Raw genomic sequence first — 18,783 nt, 5'->3', positions numbered from 1 at the left:
GGTCAATTTGGATGAGCTTGCATCTTCGATGTTTTATGTATGTGTAGATTGAAGTAGCATTATCAATCACAAATACTGAGAGTTTGAATTGTGATTTTTTTTTTAAATATTAATTCTTTAGCTTCATTTAAATTAACTCGAAATCAATATTGATTTTGTACAGAAAGTTTATAATATTTTGAGTGAGTTAAAGATAACTAAAACATATTATTCCTAGATGGTATGTGATAAGTGAGTGACAAATAAATAAGAATAAGAGTAAGAATATCACACATTGATAAATCACTAAAAAATACAAGTTAAATAACAACATAATTAAAATTATAATTAGTGATTAATTAATTGTTTATTTATTCTCAAAATATTTTATTCGATATATTGCCTCAACATAGATACATGTAAGTTTAAAAGATTCACGAGGGGCACAACGATTTTACAAAAGTTAGTTGAAACTTTTGTAATATTTTATTGTAGTTTTATGTTAATTAAACACTCATAACAATTGTCATGTGGAATTTCGACTGAATCACTAACTTATGCTCAATGGTGGTTGTCGTTCTCAATCAGTTTGCCGTTGTTGCTTACGCTTGTGTCGTGCATGTGTTGAGTGAGACTACTCTATTATACTGTTTTGACAACGACTAAGGGTGGAATGTCTAACCACAAGTATTGATGGTAGTCATCAACTACACGTCTCGTTCAGTAAAAATGAGATATGTGTCTTATTGATAATCACGTGAGTATTGGTTAAACAAGTATTTATTGGATTTTTAAGTATATGCAAGTATTGGTGAATAGTTATTAACAATTACAAATACTATTATATTCATTTTTGTCTCAATTAATCAATGAATAGTTAAATTATATGTATTTTATCTTCAAATAAAACTATTTACGATGTGTTTATCACAAACTTTATCTTTAACCATAATAGCAAATTTACAACTTTTTTTTTCTTCATCTATACAACTAACTATGTGTAAAGTCTCTTTTATTTACACATAGTTAGTTGTACACTTTGTACACTAATTTTGTAAGAACAATTGTGTTTTGTATAGCGACAAAAAACACAATTTTATAAAGGTTAAAAATTTATTTAATCCTATTTAAAATGATAGAAAATAGTTTTTTTTATTTTAAAAAAACTCATTTAACTATTAATTTAAATATCAAATGTACCAATTCATGTTAAATTGGCACATCTACCATAGAATTTATCTTAAACTTACTTTTAAAAATTAATATTTTAAGAGAATCCTACGAGTTAAAAATGAGTCTCCGCTGAATATTCTCTATCTAAAATAAAATATAACTAAAAATAGCAACTGAAAAAATTTATTCATTTTAATTAAAATTAGATATATCAATTTTTTATTTACTATTTTTATTTATATTTTATTTTAAACTAATACTTAATGAAATATATAAAAAGACTAGATTATTTTTCAAATACATGTTTTCGAATAAAGCTAACAATTTTTGTAAGAGTTGCTTTTAACAAAAATATTTTTTTCAAAACACAAACAAAAAAAGAAGATTCAATAGACTTAATTTATTATTAATTGAAAAAAAATTAAATTAAATCAATTTTCCAAGGGCATTCTCTTCATCATAGATGTTGGATAGCGCACAACATCTACGATGAAGAGCCCTCGTTAATGCTAGTGGTTATTCTACCACGATTATTGACACTTTTGTTTAGGTAAAAATAAATTTAGTTATGAAAAATAAAATCACAATAGAATTTTATGATTAAATTTTTATATTTCCAGGCATACGTCACCCATGTTCCTCAGGCAGCAATATTCATTCTTGCAAAGATGTGAGCAAATCAGACTGAAATTGCAGCGACGTTCGATCTCTGCCTTGAGCAAGCTTTTACATGCAAAGAAGATGGAAAGATCCTCAAGATTGCTTGTTCCATTGTATCAAGCATCTCGCTTAGAGAGGAAACTCAGGTATACCTTGAATAACTTCAAAAAGAAACTTTCACATTTCTTATCGTTTATTCATTAAATAAATTGTTGCAGCCTATCGTTAGTTGTCGACTTTTTTTCAAGGCTGACACCATTTGCGCTGAATGGAGATAAAGATGCGCTATTGGCAATAGCAAAGGCCGCTGCTTCTAGAGGGTCATTCAATGATATCCCGGAATTGGCGAATGTAGACTGTCTTCATATCTTACACAATGCTTTGTCCGATTCCAACTCTGACAAACAATTAGTCTGTTATGTCTGGATGGGTTATACTCTTTACAAAATTCTTTGACTAGCGATCAAGAAGGTATGTTCTTAGATTGCGGTATTCGTGGAGGTCATGAGAGGTTGAGGGACTTGCTTGACCCTGATGTTTCATCAAAAGCAAACTTAATCTTGAGAAAATACTATGCGACCATGAGACGTGGACGTCACTTTTGATACTCTAATATCTGAAACTAACATTTACATGTGTCAGATATTAGAGTATCAAAAGTGACGTCCACGTCTCCCCAAATAGGAGGATGGTGAAGCCTCAAGCCCATCGCATAGTATTTTCTCAGGATCAAGTTTGCTTTTGACGAAATATCAGGGTCTTAAAGAAGCAAGTCGCACAACCTCTCATGACCTTGACTTCCACGAATACCGCAATCTAAGAACATACCTTCTTGATCGTATAACTCATCTAGACATAACAGGACTAATTGTTTGTCAGAGTTGTGTAAGATATGAAGACAGTCTACATTCGCCAATTCTTGGATATCATTGAGTGACCCTCTATAAGAGGCGGCTTTTGCTATTGTCAATACCGCATCCTTATTTCCATTCAGCGCAAATGGTGTCAGCCTTGAAAGAAGTCGACAACTAACGATAGGGTGCAACAGTTTATTTATGCAACAATTTATTTAATGAATAAACGATAGGCTGCAACAGTTTATGCAATAATATATGTTATGAATAAGAAATGTGAAAGTTTCTTTTTGAAGTTATTCAAGGTATACCTGAGTTTCCTCTCTAAGCGAGATGCTTGATACAGTGGAACAAGCAATCTGGAGGATATGTCCATCTTCTTGGCATGCTCAAGGCAACCCAGGAGATCGAACGTCGCTGCAATTTCAGTCTGATTTGCTCACATCTTTGCAAGAATGAATATTGCTGCCCGAGGAACATGGGGTGACGTATGCCTGGAAATATAAAAATTTAATCATAAAATTCTCTTGTGATTTTATTTTTCATAACTAAATTTATTTTTACCTCAACAAAAGTGTGGTAGAATAGCCACTAAAGTTGCATTAACAAGGGCCTTCTCTTCATCATAGGTGTTTGCACCAAATAATTTAATTTTTATTCACTGAATTTTCCTATTTTGTTACATAAAGTAAGAACAATTAAATAGGTCTAAAAAAAACTAATAAGTAGGTCCCCAGAAAACTAGTACGTGTTGCACACACGACGCGATAAGGGTTACACTTGGATGAAGAATTAAATAAAGAAAAGAGTAATAATAATGACCACAAAATTCATAATAAAATTTGCACACATACCATACAACAAAATTTCCCAATTTCCTACTCCTATCTATTCCTTCCCATGGCTTCTCTTCTCAACAGTGGCGTCTCCCCCTTACATCCACACCCCACACAAAAATCATCCAATCTCACTAAATTCCTTCTTCACCCAAACAACAACTTCCCAATCTCAATTCCTCCCAAACACCAAAAACCGTTTTCCGTTAAAATCCGCAGCAGCAGCGACGTTAGTTACGAGCAACGCAACAACTCAACAACCACCGATGACAAGATCCGTGAAATTCTCCGTAACCGCGACTACGACAAGAAATTCGGTTTCAACATCGACATCGATTCCTTCACAATCCCTAAAGGACTTTCACAAGAAACAATCCGATTAATTTCATCCCTTAAACACGAACCAGATTGGATGCTCAATTTCAGACTCAACGCTTTCGATAAATTCTCCAAAATGAAACCCCCAAATTGGTCAGACAACACTTATCCCTCTATCGATTTTCAAGATATTTGTTATTATTCCGCTCCAAAAACTAAACCCTCACTTAACTCTTTACAAGAAGCTGATCCTGAACTTCTTCGATACTTTGATAAACTCGGTGTACCGTTAAATGAACAGAATCGTTTAGCTAATGTTGCGGTCGACGCTGTTCTTGATAGTGTTTCAATTGCTACTACTCATAGGAAGACACTTGAGAAATCTGGTGTTATTTTTTGTTCAATTTCTGAAGCTATTAAAGAATATCCTGATTTAGTTAAAAGTTATTTAGGTAAAGTTGTTGCTAGTGATGATAACTATTACGCCGCGTTGAATTCGGCTGTTTTTAGTGATGGATCGTTTTGTTATATTCCTAAGGATACTAAGTGTCCTATGCAGATTTCAACTTACTTTAGAATTAATGCTTTAGAGACTGGACAATTCGAGAGGACGTTAATTGTTGCTGATGATCGAAGCTCGGTGGAATATTTGGAAGGGTGTACTGCTCCTTCTTATGATAAGAACCAGCTTCATGCTGCTGTTGTTGAATTGTATTGTCGCGAAGGTGCAGAGATTAAGTATTCAACGGTGCAGAATTGGTATGCTGGTGATGAGAAGGGGATAGGTGGGATATATAATTTTGTGACTAAGAGAGGTGTGTGTGCTGGTGCGAGGTCGAAGATATCATGGACCCAGGTGGAGACTGGGTCCGCGATTACTTGGAAATATCCTAGTGTTGTTTTGGAGGGAGATGATAGTGTTGGAGAGTTTTATTCTGTTGCTTTGACTAATAATTATCAACAGGCTGATACAGGGACTAAGATGATACATAAAGGAAAGAATACAAAGAGTAGGATTATATCGAAAGGTATTTCTGCAGGACATTCGAGGAACTGTTATAGAGGGCTTGTTCAGGTTCAGTCTAAAGCGGAGAATGCTCGGAACTCTTCTCAGTGTGATTCCATGCTCATTGGTGATAATGCAGCTGCCAATACCTATCCTTATATCCAGGTAACGTTTCTTTCTCCCTTAGATGATCATTTTGTATTTACATTATGGTTATCTCGGTCTCTTGTTAATATTGTAGTTAATTATCGATAGATAACTTTGAAACATAACAATAAGGAAGTATGGGCACTTCAAAGTATGTAGTCATATCTGCACATACTTCATGGACATTATTTAAGAATAAATGGGTGTTCTAATGCAGAATATCAGTTTTCTTCAGCTAATTAATGTAGTCTAGTTCAAGGTGATGCTGGAAGAACACTAGAAATTGTTAGTATCATAGAACTTTTTTATGTTAGGTTTAGCTTGAAGATACTTGTCTTTTATCCTTTTCCAGAGGCTAAAACTCTTTCAACGTTTTTTAAATGGCTGTGATCTACTGTTGTTGGTTGAAACATCAAAGAGTTCATCTGTTAGGATGTAATAGATATAGGAGTTCATGTCGCGAGACTTTGGCTCATCAAATTGCAATTGTTTTTCAGGTGAAGAATCCAACAGCAAGAATTGAGCACGAGGCTAGTACGTCCAAAATTGGTGAAGATCAATTATTTTACTTTCAACAAAGGGGAATAGACTATGAAAAAGCAATGGCTGCTATGATCTCTGGATTTTGCCGTGATGTCTTCAATGAGCTTCCCGATGAATTTGGTTCTGAGGTGAACCAACTCATGAGCTTGAAGCTTGAGGGGTCAGTGGGTTAAACAGCTTGTTAGGCATAATTATTTTGAATTAGCTCAGGCAATTGGTTCTTAAAATTGTGGAAGTTCTCAAAGTTAGTATCTGGAATAATGTGTACATGATGTATATAGATTTTGTTTGGAACTGTGTTGCAAAAGTTCCATCAAACATCAGAGTTTTAAACCTTAATATATGATCTCGATAATTTTATCGGATGTTGATTCACGCTGGATATCTGTTTATTTATTCTCTTTATTCTTCTAAGTCTCTTTAGAAAACTATATCCTACGGTGAGTCCAAATGTATGGAAGCTATAAGATGTAGCTTCAATGTTGCCATGCGTCTGTTTGCTTTTCCACATAGGTCCAAACACTCACTTATTATCTCTGTTTTCGTTCCATTTGTTGAAAGTATTCTGAAGTCTGACAGCAGCTTTTTGAAAACTGTTAAACTTCAATCATTGCTGTAAAGGTATTAATTGCATGCTCATATCCCTCTTTCACACTCTTGTGGTCTTACACGTATTGAATTCACCTCAAGAACCTGCACATTTTGAGAGGAGAATACTTGTGCGGATAGGTTAGTAGATTTTGGTCTCTGCATCACCAATTTTGTCTGGTGATATTTAATACCTGCTTTTTTCTCTAAGGAATTTAAAAAAAATAGGAATTTGTTTCCTAGTTACAGTTTCACATGATCATCATGGGTTTTGGTTCTTGATCCCTCATGCCATTGGACAATAACTTAAGATGAGCCACTACTCTATCCTCATGGACTATGATTGTAGTTCAAGTGATGCAAATTTTTCAATCACAGATAATTCTTCAATCATATGTTTCCTTCACTTTTTGATCATCGATAATAGTTCAAGTGGTCAAATTATGTTGTGTTCATCAAAATATTTATCTTCTTTTCAATATCAACTTCTTGGATAATAATAATTCATAGAAATTTGAAAATTAGGCAATTATTGATTTATTTATATGTATAAAACCCTCATTGGTAACCTTCCTCACAAACTGAAATAAGAATTTTTTTGAACAAACCAAAATAAAAGAAATGACAGTCAAGGTAATTTGAGTGTCTGGTCCTAATTTCGGAATAATATTAGTTTTGTAAGTGTCTATTGTATAAGAATTTCAAACACTTGTAATCAATCAATGTTTTGCTGTTGACGCTCCTTCTAAGTATAGATTCCATACAAAATTATATATATGTAGAAAAAAAGTAATAGAAAACAGAAATATGAGATTTCTATCGTATGCCATTAGAGAAAAAAAAAAAAGAATAGATAGATTAATTTGTGTCGATGATTGCAATATTTTTCATGATTCAGTAGCCACATAATTAGGCAAGTACCCAATATCAGTTTGTGCATTTACAGCCCACAATAGGAGTGGCAATTAGAAGAGAGCAAGCATCAACAATGAGAACTCTTGGCACATCTTCTTCAACTGTGACAAGGCTATGAGTTTATTTTTCACTAGCAAGGCTATGAGCTGGTGGATGGAGGAAAACATGTGAAACATATATAATTGAGCTGAAACTATATTAAGGAGAAGTCTTTCTTACATTTTATTTCATATTATAAACTGTTCCAAGTACATAGAACAAAACTCGAGATATAATGTTAGTTTAGTAGCTGAAATGGAAGAGCTAAAGAGTAGAGTGATAAAAGAATTTACGAGTTTAATCCTTACCTTAACATATTACTAACAATTTTTAACATTAATTATTCTATAAAAAAAAACCTCCTTACATCCATCTAATTAGTTGTTACAATGCAACCAAAGGATTATATACATACACTGTGTTACATCCATCTCTTACTCCTTATAATATAAGAAAAATGGTATGTATAATACAGTCTAAGTTCAAAAATTGGTCCAAAGATTGATCCATTATTTCTTATCGATAAAAAAATGAATATTGTAATAATAAAAAATAGAAAATAAATATAATATTTTATTAACATTTACTAAAAATAGCAATGTTCACCTTTGGACTAGACCATATTATACATTCCCTGAGAAAAATACAGCACCAAAAATAAATTTGTGTAAAATATAGTTATGGTATTAAAAAGTGTTAATTTTGATATAGTGTCCTAGTAGTAGTATGGCCTTAACTGAATCGGTTGAAGAAAGGGAATGCTCCTAAGTCTCAACGCATGATGACAAAAATAAAAAAAGCGAGAACAAACTTCCAAGTTTCCAACTACCATCTACCACACTTACAACTGAATTGAACAACTTCGTGTAAATTGAAGTTGTCTCAAACTGAATATATCGAAATAATATATCTATATATAGCTGTAAATTGATGCTAGCTATTGAAAGATAAGAAAAATGATTGAAGATAACCAAATATTTACATGTATAAGTCAAAATATAACCATATATGGCGTGGAAGTACAAATAATAATAAAATGGTAACGGATTTGAATCCACAATAATAGGAATCCATACAGGTCATAATGATGTCCATCCAAATTCCCCCTCATTTCTCTCCGAGACAACCTCATCAATATTTTTCATTCCCTTCATCATTACATGCATGATGGTTTCCTCTTCCTTTCATCATCTTGTGTTCTTCATTCTCTATCCATTCTGTAGTCTTTGCTTCCCCTCTTGCGGGGTCCTTCAATCTCATTTGATTTGAGGGAACCTCCGTTCACTTTTTTTTTTTAAATTTATTTATTTATTATTTTTTCATTTTTTTAACCGAAGAGTAATTAAGGAGAGATTTTGTTTTAATTTTGTAACAATTTTTTTTTTGTTCTTGGACGAAAAAACATTTTTGAACTTTTTCTAGATCCTTAGAAGAATGAATTGCTTTCCTTGTTTTAGCTCTCAAAAGAGTAAGAAAAGCAATAGCAAGAGGGAGCATGGTGTTGCAACACCACAGGAAAATGTTGTTACCAGAACACCAGGTTTGTTACAAAAAACATTAGTTAATTACGTGACATTTTATATTTTTCATATAATAAAAATAACATTTGTACTCTTATTTTTTTTATTAAAAAAAAACATTTGCGAGGCCTAATAAAATTTGTTGACTTTATCTTTATGTGACATGTAGATGTTAAGAAACCAAGACCAGATGATCCAAACCAAGTTGACACATCAAATATTCAAGCACAAAATTTCACATTCAGAGAGTTGGCAATTGCAACAAAGAATTTCCGGCAAGAGTGTTTGATGGGTGAAGGTGGTTTTGGTAGAGTGTACAAAGGAACTATTCCCGCAACTGGACAGGTCTTAATATTATGCCAATTCAGTTCCTTATTTTAAGAAGAAATATAAATACAAATACAAATTAACCATGTTACACATTTTTGTAGGTGGTAGCAGTGAAACAACTTGACAGAAATGGGGTTCAAGGCAGTAAGGAATTTTTGGTTGAGGTTTTAATGTTGAGTCTCTTAAACCATGAAAATCTTGTCAAACTCATTGGTTATTGTGCTGATGGTGATCAACGTCTTTTGGTATATGAATTCATGCCAGGGAACTCTCTAGAAACTCGTCTTCTTGGTACTTACTCTTTAATCCAAATATATGCACTTTTTTTAGTTATATTCAAAGGTTGGAGACAATAATTATGTATCTCTGTGTTGATGCATAATCTTATGTGATTATGGTTATGTTTTGTTTTGGTACAGAGCGAAAACCTGATCAACCTTCACTAGATTGGTATAGCAGAATGAAAATAGCATCTAATACTGCAAAAGGATTGTGGTACTTGCATGACAAGGCCAATCCTTCAGTTATATATAGGGATTTGAAATCGTCGAACATATTGCTAGATAATGATCTAAATGCAAAACTATCTGATTATGGACTCGCTAAACTAGCTGGTAAAGATAAGATGAACATTGTGCCTACAAGAGTCATGGGTACTTATGGTTATAGTGCTCCTGAGTATGTACGAACAGGTAACCTCACATTGAAATCAGATGTGTATAGTTTTGGAGTTGTCTTGCTAGAGCTCATAACCGGAAGACGAGCTGTTGATACCACAAGAGCACACGACGAGCAAAATCTAGTTTCATGGGTAAACTATATGCAAAAAAAGTTAATGTATTTTGTTCAATTATTATCTGCTATCTGTTATTGATAGTGTTTTTGTATTTATGACTGAGCAGGCACAACCAATATTTAGAGATCCAAAAAGATATGCAGAACTTTCAGATCCAAATCTGAGTACACATTATCCAGAAAAAGATCTGAATCAAGTTGTTGCAATTGCAGCAATGTGCTTACAGGAGGAAGCAGCAGCTCGTCCTTTGATGAGTGATGTTGTAACTGCTTTGAGCTTTCTTTCAACTTCTCCTCCTCCAGAGGGTATTTCTGCAGCCCCTCTTCCACCTCCTACTAACTGCACCGCCCAAAAGAGTTTTGCCACCGCCAATGAAAGTGAGAGCGAAAGTGAGAGCGAAAGTTCTGTTCCCAAGGATGATAAGGCTATTGCAGCAGTTAGTGCAAAATACCATGAATGTGATGATGCCTCAGAAAATGAATATGATTATTATGAAAATGAAAACCAACATGATTATAGTCCACAAGATACTAAAGAAACAAAGGAGTCTCACTCCAAATCAAAGAAAGGAAACAAAAGCATTAGGAAAAAACATGGTGTAGATGGAAGTAGCAAAAAATCTTCTGCAAGCAAATCATCTTCTCTTCGCTCTGATAGCAGCAGCGAGGAGGAGTCACACGACGGAGATGGTCATTTAGATGTTCATCATTTTAATCACACAAGCATGGGGCCATCTGAGGAAGGAAGTTATCACCGTTTTGAACATTCCAGCAGCAGAGGATCAGATGATAAAAGTCTTCATTCACAATAGCTTTCAACTAATTGCATGTGGTGATCAACATTCATTGAATAGGCATTCATATATGCATGCACTTCGACACGCTGCTTTGTATATTTCGGTCGAAGTGTTATTGTTTATACTACATCATTTTGGTTTGAGCGAGACAAGTATTTCCTCCGGAATAAAATATAAACAAAAAATGTATCTGAAAAACTCAAATTTTCAGATATCTTTTTGTTTATATTTCGTTCAAGAGTAATATAACATAATCATACATATAATCAAAGAATAAACTTGAAACTCGAGCGTCCACGTATATATATACACTTTGTTTTTTTTAGTAGGCTTCAACTACATTCATGTATTTAACTTTAGTTCAAGGAAAAGTGTGATGATAACCGTGAATTTTCATAGCGGGATTGTTGAAATTATTGGAATTAGTGACCATTGTTTGTATTGTAAAAATGTTTATGGCAAATTCAATATTATTATTGTTGTTGTCACAATTACATCTTAGTTAGTATGCAGAAAACAAATCTTATGTTATGTATCATTATTTATTATAAGCATATCCATGTACAGGAGATGGATGGGGATCTCTATATATGAGACCCAAATTCTAGAACAAAATTGTTAGGTGCACTTTTAAGATCTGCGAGCGAATGTATTTAGAAGTTATGATTTAATGCGACTTTTAACGACAATGATGGCCGTTCTATGTTGAAAATAATATTTATATATACCTTAATGTACATATTCATTTTCTAACTTTCTGGTTCACTTTTTCACTTTTAAGCATACACACATATATGAGCACTTCATAGAGGAGTCAATTAGAGCTAGAGGTTGATGTTGTTGGGGTCGCTTTCTGCATAAACAAAAAACTATTGTCAATTTTATTAACTAATGCTCTCATGCAGGTAAAGTTTTAAATAGTCTCTGTCTATGAAGTAAAGAATTATGAAAGAGTTTGTGAGTTAGGAATTGCTAACAAGTGCTGTTAACGTATTGGTTAAAGAATCAAAAGAAGTAACCTTGCGTGCCTCCATGTCTCTGTAGACCTTGTCCAATTCGTCAAAAACAACCTCGATGGATGGCCGACCTGTGCTTGATTTGGCAACACAAAGTACTGCAATCTGTAAAATGGCTCCAAAATCTGCCTTATCAACTTGTCCCTTTAGCCGCGAGTCTACAAAATCCGACAGTGGACGTTTTCCCATACTCACATCTCTTGCCTGCAGAGAAACAGTCGAGTCAATGATAATTGATATATTTGGTCTAAAATTTGAATATAATATTACCTTTCTGGTGAGTTGATCTCTGGCATCAAGATCCAATTCTATAACTTTCTGTCCTGACAAAATTTGCAAAGCAACAATACCAAAACTGTATACATCACTTGCACATGTTAGCTTGGCATTACTCATGTACTCTGGATCCATGTAACCTATGGTTCCTCTAACATCTGTAAAAACCTTGCTCTCTTCCATCCCCATCATCTTTGACAATCCAAAATCAGACAATTTGGCTTCGTATTTCTCAGTCAAAAGAATGTTTGTAAGCTAAACAATAAAATCAATATGAGGCATTACTATCTAACTACAAAAAAAAAAAAACATTATCTTATTCTCAATCTATTTATATTCATGACACTTACCTTGATATCTCTATGGACAACACAACCCTCTATGTGATGATGGAGATACTTGAGCGCAAATGAACATTCTCTCAATATCCTCACTCTTGCTTCCCATGTCAAATGGCTATCTCTTCCTGAACACACAAATTATACATTATTTATATGTACATAAGAAAATTGATAAAAAGAGTGAAGAGTAGAGAAGATTACTCAAGAGATGTTGAGCGAGATTTCCACTAGCACAAAATTCATAAACCAAATATCTCTCACCATCTTCCATACAACAACCGAACAAGCAAACCAAGTTGGGATGACGAAGCCTTGAAAGACCAGCGAGTTCTCGCGTGAAAGAATCAGAACTAGAAGTGTTACTCTTAGTCAAATGCTTGATAGCCACAACTTGACCACTTGGCAGAACACCTCTAAACACTTCACCAGCACTCCCACGTCCAAGGTTTATCTTTTCATTTTCATAATTCATTGCATTTTCAATTTCTGTTTTTGTGAACCAGTATAGTCCTGACCATGTAGCTATTTGTTTCAGTTGAACATGCTTTATTGGCTTCTTCTTTGATACACATTTTATGAGGAAACCAATAATCAGTAATGCAAGGATAGCTACCACCAACACTCCCAACACCACTTTCTTAATTGCCGGTTCTAGCTTTGCCAAAAACAAATATGTTAGTTTTACTAAATAACATTCCAAACATAACATAACATAATTAAAGTATCTTACTCTTATTATATCTTGTTGTAAGTGGCAAGCAACGCAAGAATTTGTCAGCAAGAAAAGGGTCATCCTGTTGTTTAGCTGCAACAGCAACAAGAGCTGCTATTCCACATATGGCTCTCTCAGTAACATTGTTGTCATCTTTGTCCATTACTTTACCATACAAACCATCTCTGACACTCATTATTGTACTTGTACAATCAGCACATGACTCATCAAACGAATGGTCGAAATGGCTGCATTTGGAAACATCTGAATACTGTGACAAGTCCTGAACATCTAACAAAACTAAGCTTGAACATTTGGAGCTACCAAAGTAAATGTTATCAAAGCCACATGAAGAGAGTGACATCCCTTGTTGTGGTTGAAATGAAGTTTTGCAGTTTAGCAATTGTTGTTGAGAAAGGAAGAGTTGTCCTGATGAGTTATGGAGTGATGAGGCCATAGCTTCTGATAAAAGTGTGAGAGCATTTCTGCAGCATAGTGTGGTTGGGAAACCGTCTGCACCCCACTTGCTTATATCCTCTTTCACATCTCCACATTCAACAAATTGCATATATTCATTTTCGTATGCTTTGAAATCCAATACACATGTACCTGCTGCACCAATTTTCTTTTCATTATTCTATTATTCTTCAATGAAGGATTAATACTTCATTTTTATAAGAAATTAAACCATAGTGTTTTGTGTTTTATAAACTCAAAAATATAGTTAACCATATATGTTGGAATGAAGTCTTATTATTATCCATCAGAATCCAATTTGGTCTCTTAGAAGAGAAAGAAAAAAACCAACTTTTAACGTCTAGCAACAAATAAATTGAGCCACATATTTAAGTTTGTGTTAAGTTTATGTATTGGAAAGGCCTCAAACACATAAACATATCACATATCACATGTAAATGAACTTTTTTTAATATTGATTTATATAATTTTTTTATTATAACTTCTGTCTACCAAATATAATTTTATTTGAGACAAGTGAAATATTAAATGTAAATATTTTTTTCAACAAATATTCAAATATAAATTCATCTTGTTGTGAAAGTCTAGTTGATTATGCTAGACTCTACCTCATTGGTAGTATTAATTCATATTATTATTTTTAAAATTAAATTAACAATGAATATTGTGTAAGATTAAGAAGACTAATAATAAAAAAGAGTAGGGAAATTGATTTGACCTTGTGTGTGGTTGGGTGCAGGAGATACGAGGTGAGAAGAGTTTATGAAAATTGAAAAAATGAAAAGTGCAAAAAGAAGGTGGCAAGACATGGGTTTTTATTTGCATTAACATCCAAGATAAGCACGTTGGGAAGCAGCGGAACGTTGAAAAGTGATGATGACAAAGCGGCCAAAATTCTTCCATAAGATGAGTGTAATTGAGTAGATATAGTGTCATCTTTCTTTGTAATCATCGTTGCTAATGTGGATATTCTCAATGTATCACATATCACACCTTGCTATTGTCACCAACAACTTGTAACCTTTTTATATATTTTTTTTATAATGTGTATAACCTTCACATATTCCGTTAAAAATAAATTAACCATGTCCCACAATAAATTAATTATTCAAATATTACTATTTTATTACTTTTAAAAAGTGCTACAATCATTATTAGAATTTAATTGGTATATATCGTTAATTTTAAAATAATTACAGTGTCAATTATTTATTCCCTTAAAAAACTTAACTAAAATTAAATTATTAAAAATATTTAACTATAATAATATAATTACCTTAATGACGACATATAAGATAATTTTTAATAATGTAAAACATCTTTATGTTTACTGACTGTGTGTTCTAGTGGATCGAGTATTCAAATTGAACCTAATTTTTTTTTTCAATTTGTCATTTTCAATATGATTTTATTTTTGGAAAAAACAATTTCTTAGCTGTACAATTGACATTCCAATTGCCACAACAATAGTCCTATATAATAAACATATAGTAAGCCAAAGTAGCATTTTTACTTATCAAATGTTATCCTGATATTACCTCTGATTTAAACAAACACATTGTTCCATACTTTGACAGTAAATAAACAAAATTGCATTGTCAATCATCGCCAAATGAGTTGTCGATGAACGAAAATTACAAAAAAAAAATCACCCATCAATAATAAATTAATAATTGTTAATAATAAAGAAATCCAAGTGTTACGTAGAATAATAATAAGGAATTACAATTTGGTAACAAAAAAATATAAAAAAAAAAGTAAAATGGGCCATGGAAAAAGGAAATGGGCTTTGGAAAATAAAGTCCAGTTAGAAGAAGAGGTGGAGGGTCGGTGACGTGTACAAATTTGGTGGCAGTGAATGGGTCTGTTTACAGTCCACACACGAACACCGTGCTCTTATCTCAAAATGAATTGCTGAATTTAATATACCTTTTTCTGTTTTGCAGTTTCATGTGACATTTGAATATGAAGTTGGGTGGAAACTCAATGTTGTTATCTCATCATGAAGTTTCAAATGTTTTATTATGTATTAAAGGTGATATAAGGTGGTTTCAAAGAACAAGAACAAGGTTTCAATATCATCCTCCAAATACTGTTGCACTTTTCAAACTATTTTCTTCTACCACTAATAAACCTACACCTTTGCATTTCTTAACACCACATCGCCAACACAAACAACTTTCTTCTCCCAATCCTACTAAGGTACTCTAATCAATTCACTTTATTCAGATTTCATTATTTTTTCAAAAATGTAAAATACCTTTCTCTCGAATATTCAATGCTGAAATATCCCCTTTTTTTTATATAAGGACAGCTATTAGGATTTGAGGTCAATAGGATGCTTGTTTTTCTCAAACATTGGAGAAATTTACGTGTAGTGGAAGTAGCTGGCATTTTGATATGCATTTTCTTGATTGTACCATCAGCTGATGCTGTTGATGCTCTCAAAACTTGTGCTTGTTTGCTCAAGGAATGCAGGTATTCAATACTTTAAATTTTCACTTTTATAAATTTATACATAGATACAAGATTTAAGCATATATACATAGTTCAAGAATTGTTTACCTTTAATTTCCATGAGAACTGAACAGAGAGATATTCTGCCACAGAAAATTAGTATTCATAGAGAACATGAATGAGAGAAACTACCCCCGTTGTCCTTTTCAACCATAGTAACAAATATAGCTCAGCATCTCCAAGTGTAGAGCTCAATTTGAGTTCTTAAATCTCTTATAGTGGACCTTGCAATGCCACTTATATGATTTAAGAATCCCTACTAGTTTTCACTTCAATGGTAAAACCCAACTAGTGTTACCAAAAATATTGATTGGTTAGAATCTCTTCTCATAGAAAAACAGTTCTTACATGTAGCCGCAAAGTCAACGGCCTCCGATGGTAAAACATGAAAACATGTCGGAACAAGTTCATGCACACAAGAACATGCAACGGACATGGTCTAATATTCATGGTGCTTGTTTGTTTTTGCAGTGGACCAGTGTCCATTGCGCGTCATAATCAAAGCTACTGTTTGTAGCTTCTGTTCATTATGGTTGATTGATAGATGAACCCCAGTTAAGTCTTTGTAGAAGTGAAACCAAATATAGACTTATACATCTCCTCAAAACCATAACAGAAAGTAATACAATAGACCTTCCTCTTTTATATATGCAGGACAGAATTGGTCAAGTGTCTTGCAAATCCATCATGTGCTGCCAATATTGCTTGTCTCCAAACTTGCAACAATAGACCTGATGAGACTGAATGCCAAGTGAGTCTTCTACTTTTACATCAAATTCATTCGTTTATATGTACCATTTTACAACAATTGCCAAGGAAACCTGAACTCTGCTCATGAAAGCTTCTTTTGTTGTCTTGATTTTATAGATTAGATGCGGGGACGTGTTTGAAAACAGTGTGGTTGATGAATTCAACGAGTGCGCCGTCTCGAGGAAAAAATGTGTACCTAAGAAATCTGACTTAGGAGAGTTTCCTGCTCCGAACCCGGATGTCCTTGTGAAGAGTTTTAACATTGCAGATTTTAATGGCAAGTGGTTCATCACTAGCGGCTTAAATCCTACCTTTGATGCATTTGACTGCCAATTACATGAATTCCACACAGAATCAAATAAACTTGTGGGTAATATATCATGGAGAATACCAACTCCAGATGGTGGATTTCTTACAAGGTCAACCGTGCAGAAATTTGTACAAGATCCTTCTAATCCAGGAATCCTTTACAATCGTGATAATGAGTACCTTAACTATCAAGATGATTGGTGATTCCATGCTCATAAGCTCTCTTTTTTTAATTTTAGTCACCTATATTGGTTATATATGATATATCCACATGAAGCATACATAACCAACATTTTCCTATTTAAAATGAAATTCAAGTGCTTGAAGTAAGTGTTGGCTCCAAGTTCCAACTTAAGGAAAAGAAAGGATATGACAACATATTGCTTTTTCAACATTTTTTACACCTTAAACGCTTCTCTAGCATCTGGGTTACACATTTTCATGTTTCCAGTGTATGAGAATTCATGATTTTGTTACCTTTAGGCCCAATCTTTTTCAGCCAAACTCGAAAGTTCTTTTATTTGCTGAGTTTGGCCTTTGGCCTTAATAGAGGACTTACAAGCAGTGATCTGTCTGCAGGTATATTTTGTCGTCCCAAATTGAGAATAAACCAGACGACTATATATTTATATACTACCGAGGCAGAAATGATGCATGGGACGGCTACGGTGGCGCTGTTGTGTACACAAGGAGTTCAGTTTTGCCTGAATCTATTATTCCGGAACTCGATAAAGCGGCAAAGAGTGTAGGAAGAGACTTTACCAAGTTCATTAGAACAGATAATACATGCGGGCCAGAGCCTTCGCTGGTCGAGAGGCTGGAGAAGAAGGTAGAGGAAGGAGAGCAGACAATTGTGAGGGAAGTTGAAGAGTTGGAAGAAGAAGTAGAGAAGGTTGGAAAAACAGAGATGACATTGTTACAAAGGTTGGCAGAAGGGTTCAAAGTGTTTCAAGAAGATGAAGAAAATTTCTTAAAAGGGCTATCTAAAGAAGAAATGGAGATACTTGAAAACCTCAAATTGGAAGCTGATGAAGTAGAAAAGCTCTTTGGACGTGCCTTGCCACTAAGGAAACTAAGATAACTTGTAAAACTTGAGTACAATATAAATGGCCATCCTAATTGGTTAAAGAAAAAAAATGTATGCAACATATTTTTTTATACTTGTTAATTATTGAATGAATTCTCATTTTGGTTCTTTGTTGAACAATGGCAACTCATTCATTATAAGAGTCCATTTTTTTTATATTAAAAATAAAGCATCAAAGAGTGAGGTGCTGTATTTTTCTTCCTTTAATAATTTTAAATTTTTTGCATTGGATTTATATATTTATTAATTTTTCTGTTCGGATTCTGATATCTGTGCATGCCAAACATTGATTTTATCTTGAAATAATAATGGTGATTCAAATATTAGTAACTATATTTATAGTTGCTGTTGTATGAGGGGGGAAATGGATTAGCTGCACTCACTTTTGACTGCAGTTTCAATTTTGACTGTTATTAAACTTTGAAGGGTAGAGATCAATTTATGAATATATGAAATGAGTCATCACATTTGATATAAATGGTGTAAATTTCTTACATGACTGCTGGAATTTTTTAGTGCAGGCAAACCATAGCCCTGTCTAAGATCCAAGATAACTCCAAAATTCTGTAAGGGCTTGTTTAGTTTTTATTTCTATTTTATGTGACAATCACTTCTAATTATAAAATTGTTGTAAACAAGTAACAGAGGGAGCATAAGGTGGCATTTTTGTAATGAAAAGTGAAAAAGGAAATAAAAATAGAAACCAAGCAGACCCTAGAAGAGTCTATTCAATTCTATAAATTGTTTTCTGTTTTTAATTTGTTTCGGTTGGAAATGATCATGATGATATTAACGAAA

General features: G+C 33.4%; 4 protein-coding genes across 6 annotated transcripts; 3 read left to right on the top strand and 1 right to left on the bottom strand.

Moving 5' to 3' along the window:
* The first annotated feature begins 3,499 nt into the window (after positions 1–3,499).
* Positions 3,500–5,898, top strand: LOC101495431 (iron-sulfur cluster assembly SufBD family protein ABCI8, chloroplastic). Its single transcript, XM_004494714.4, has 2 exons — positions 3,500–4,991; positions 5,471–5,898. The coding sequence occupies exons 1-2, from the start codon at positions 3,567–3,569 to the stop codon at positions 5,687–5,689; spliced, it is 1,644 nt and encodes a 547-aa protein (XP_004494771.1). The 5' UTR covers positions 3,500–3,566; the 3' UTR covers positions 5,690–5,898.
* Positions 5,899–8,228: 2,330 nt separating this feature from the next.
* On the top strand, positions 8,229–10,954 carry LOC101495101 (probable serine/threonine-protein kinase PBL26). Its single transcript, XM_004494713.4, has 5 exons — positions 8,229–8,598; positions 8,748–8,923; positions 9,010–9,199; positions 9,328–9,719; positions 9,811–10,954. The coding sequence occupies exons 1-5, from the start codon at positions 8,493–8,495 to the stop codon at positions 10,513–10,515; spliced, it is 1,569 nt and encodes a 522-aa protein (XP_004494770.1). The 5' UTR covers positions 8,229–8,492; the 3' UTR covers positions 10,516–10,954.
* Positions 10,955–11,177: 223 nt separating this feature from the next.
* LOC101494769 (probable serine/threonine-protein kinase PBL22) lies at positions 11,178–14,217 on the bottom strand. 2 transcript variants are annotated; one of them, XM_012714029.3, is made up of 7 exons: positions 14,041–14,217; positions 12,864–13,457; positions 12,335–12,784; positions 12,143–12,258; positions 11,787–12,047; positions 11,520–11,720; positions 11,178–11,353 (listed from the first exon to the last, which is right to left on the bottom strand). In XM_012714029.3, exons 1-7 carry the CDS (start codon positions 14,129–14,131, stop codon positions 11,315–11,317), a joined length of 1,752 nt encoding a protein of 583 aa, XP_012569483.1. In that variant the 5' UTR covers positions 14,132–14,217; the 3' UTR covers positions 11,178–11,314. The 2 variants fall into 2 exon arrangements, with proteins under 2 accessions (XP_012569483.1, XP_004494769.2); XM_004494712.4 differs by having other exon boundaries at positions 12,864–13,454; positions 14,041–14,216.
* A 942-nt stretch (positions 14,218–15,159) lies between these two features.
* On the top strand, positions 15,160–18,093 carry LOC101494261 (violaxanthin de-epoxidase, chloroplastic). 2 transcript variants are annotated; one of them, XM_004494711.4, is made up of 5 exons: positions 15,160–15,524; positions 15,632–15,800; positions 16,494–16,590; positions 16,707–17,098; positions 17,478–18,093. In XM_004494711.4, exons 2-5 carry the CDS (start codon positions 15,661–15,663, stop codon positions 17,977–17,979), a joined length of 1,131 nt encoding a protein of 376 aa, XP_004494768.1. In that variant the 5' UTR covers positions 15,160–15,524; positions 15,632–15,660; the 3' UTR covers positions 17,980–18,093. The 2 variants fall into 2 exon arrangements, with proteins under 2 accessions (XP_004494768.1, XP_004494767.1); XM_004494710.4 differs by having other exon boundaries at positions 15,193–15,524; positions 15,637–15,800.
* Positions 18,094–18,783: the final 690 nt, after the last annotated feature.

This window comes from Cicer arietinum, chromosome 3, assembly GCF_000331145.2.
Source record: "Cicer arietinum cultivar CDC Frontier isolate Library 1 chromosome 3, Cicar.CDCFrontier_v2.0, whole genome shotgun sequence".
NCBI classification, from domain to species: domain Eukaryota; kingdom Viridiplantae; phylum Streptophyta; class Magnoliopsida; order Fabales; family Fabaceae; genus Cicer; species Cicer arietinum.
This window is presented reverse-complemented; position numbering and strand designations above follow the sequence as displayed.

What these genes read in the sequence shown, in the direction of transcription:
- LOC101495431 (XM_004494714.4), top strand. Translation starts at nt 3,567, where the DNA reads ATGGCTTCTCTTCTCAACAGTGGCGTCTCCCCCTTACATCCACACCCC. An exon ending in ATACCTATCCTTATATCCAG is followed by an intron (nt 4,992 to 5,470) that starts GTAACGTTTCTT and finishes ATTGTTTTTCAG; the next exon opens with GTGAAGAATCCAACAGCAAG.
- LOC101495101 (XM_004494713.4), top strand. Translation starts at nt 8,493, where the DNA reads ATGAATTGCTTTCCTTGTTTTAGCTCTCAAAAGAGTAAGAAAAGCAAT. An exon ending in CTATTCCCGCAACTGGACAG is followed by an intron (nt 8,924 to 9,009) that starts GTCTTAATATTA and finishes ACATTTTTGTAG; the next exon opens with GTGGTAGCAGTGAAACAACT. An exon ending in TCTAGAAACTCGTCTTCTTG is followed by an intron (nt 9,200 to 9,327) that starts GTACTTACTCTT and finishes GTTTTGGTACAG; the next exon opens with AGCGAAAACCTGATCAACCT.
- LOC101494769 (XM_012714029.3), bottom strand. Translation starts at nt 14,131, where the DNA reads ATGTCTTGCCACCTTCTTTTTGCACTTTTCATTTTTTCAATTTTCATA. An exon ending in TACAACAAGATATAATAAGA is followed by an intron (nt 12,785 to 12,863) that starts GTAAGATACTTT and finishes TGGCAAAGCTAG; the next exon opens with AACCGGCAATTAAGAAAGTG. An exon ending in TCTCGCTCAACATCTCTTGA is followed by an intron (nt 12,259 to 12,334) that starts GTAATCTTCTCT and finishes TTGTGTGTTCAG; the next exon opens with GAAGAGATAGCCATTTGACA.
- LOC101494261 (XM_004494710.4), top strand. Translation starts at nt 15,288, where the DNA reads ATGAAGTTGGGTGGAAACTCAATGTTGTTATCTCATCATGAAGTTTCA. An exon ending in CTTCTCCCAATCCTACTAAG is followed by an intron (nt 15,525 to 15,636) that starts GTACTCTAATCA and finishes ATATAAGGACAG; the next exon opens with CTATTAGGATTTGAGGTCAA. An exon ending in CTTAACTATCAAGATGATTG is followed by an intron (nt 17,099 to 17,477) that starts GTGATTCCATGC and finishes ATCTGTCTGCAG; the next exon opens with GTATATTTTGTCGTCCCAAA.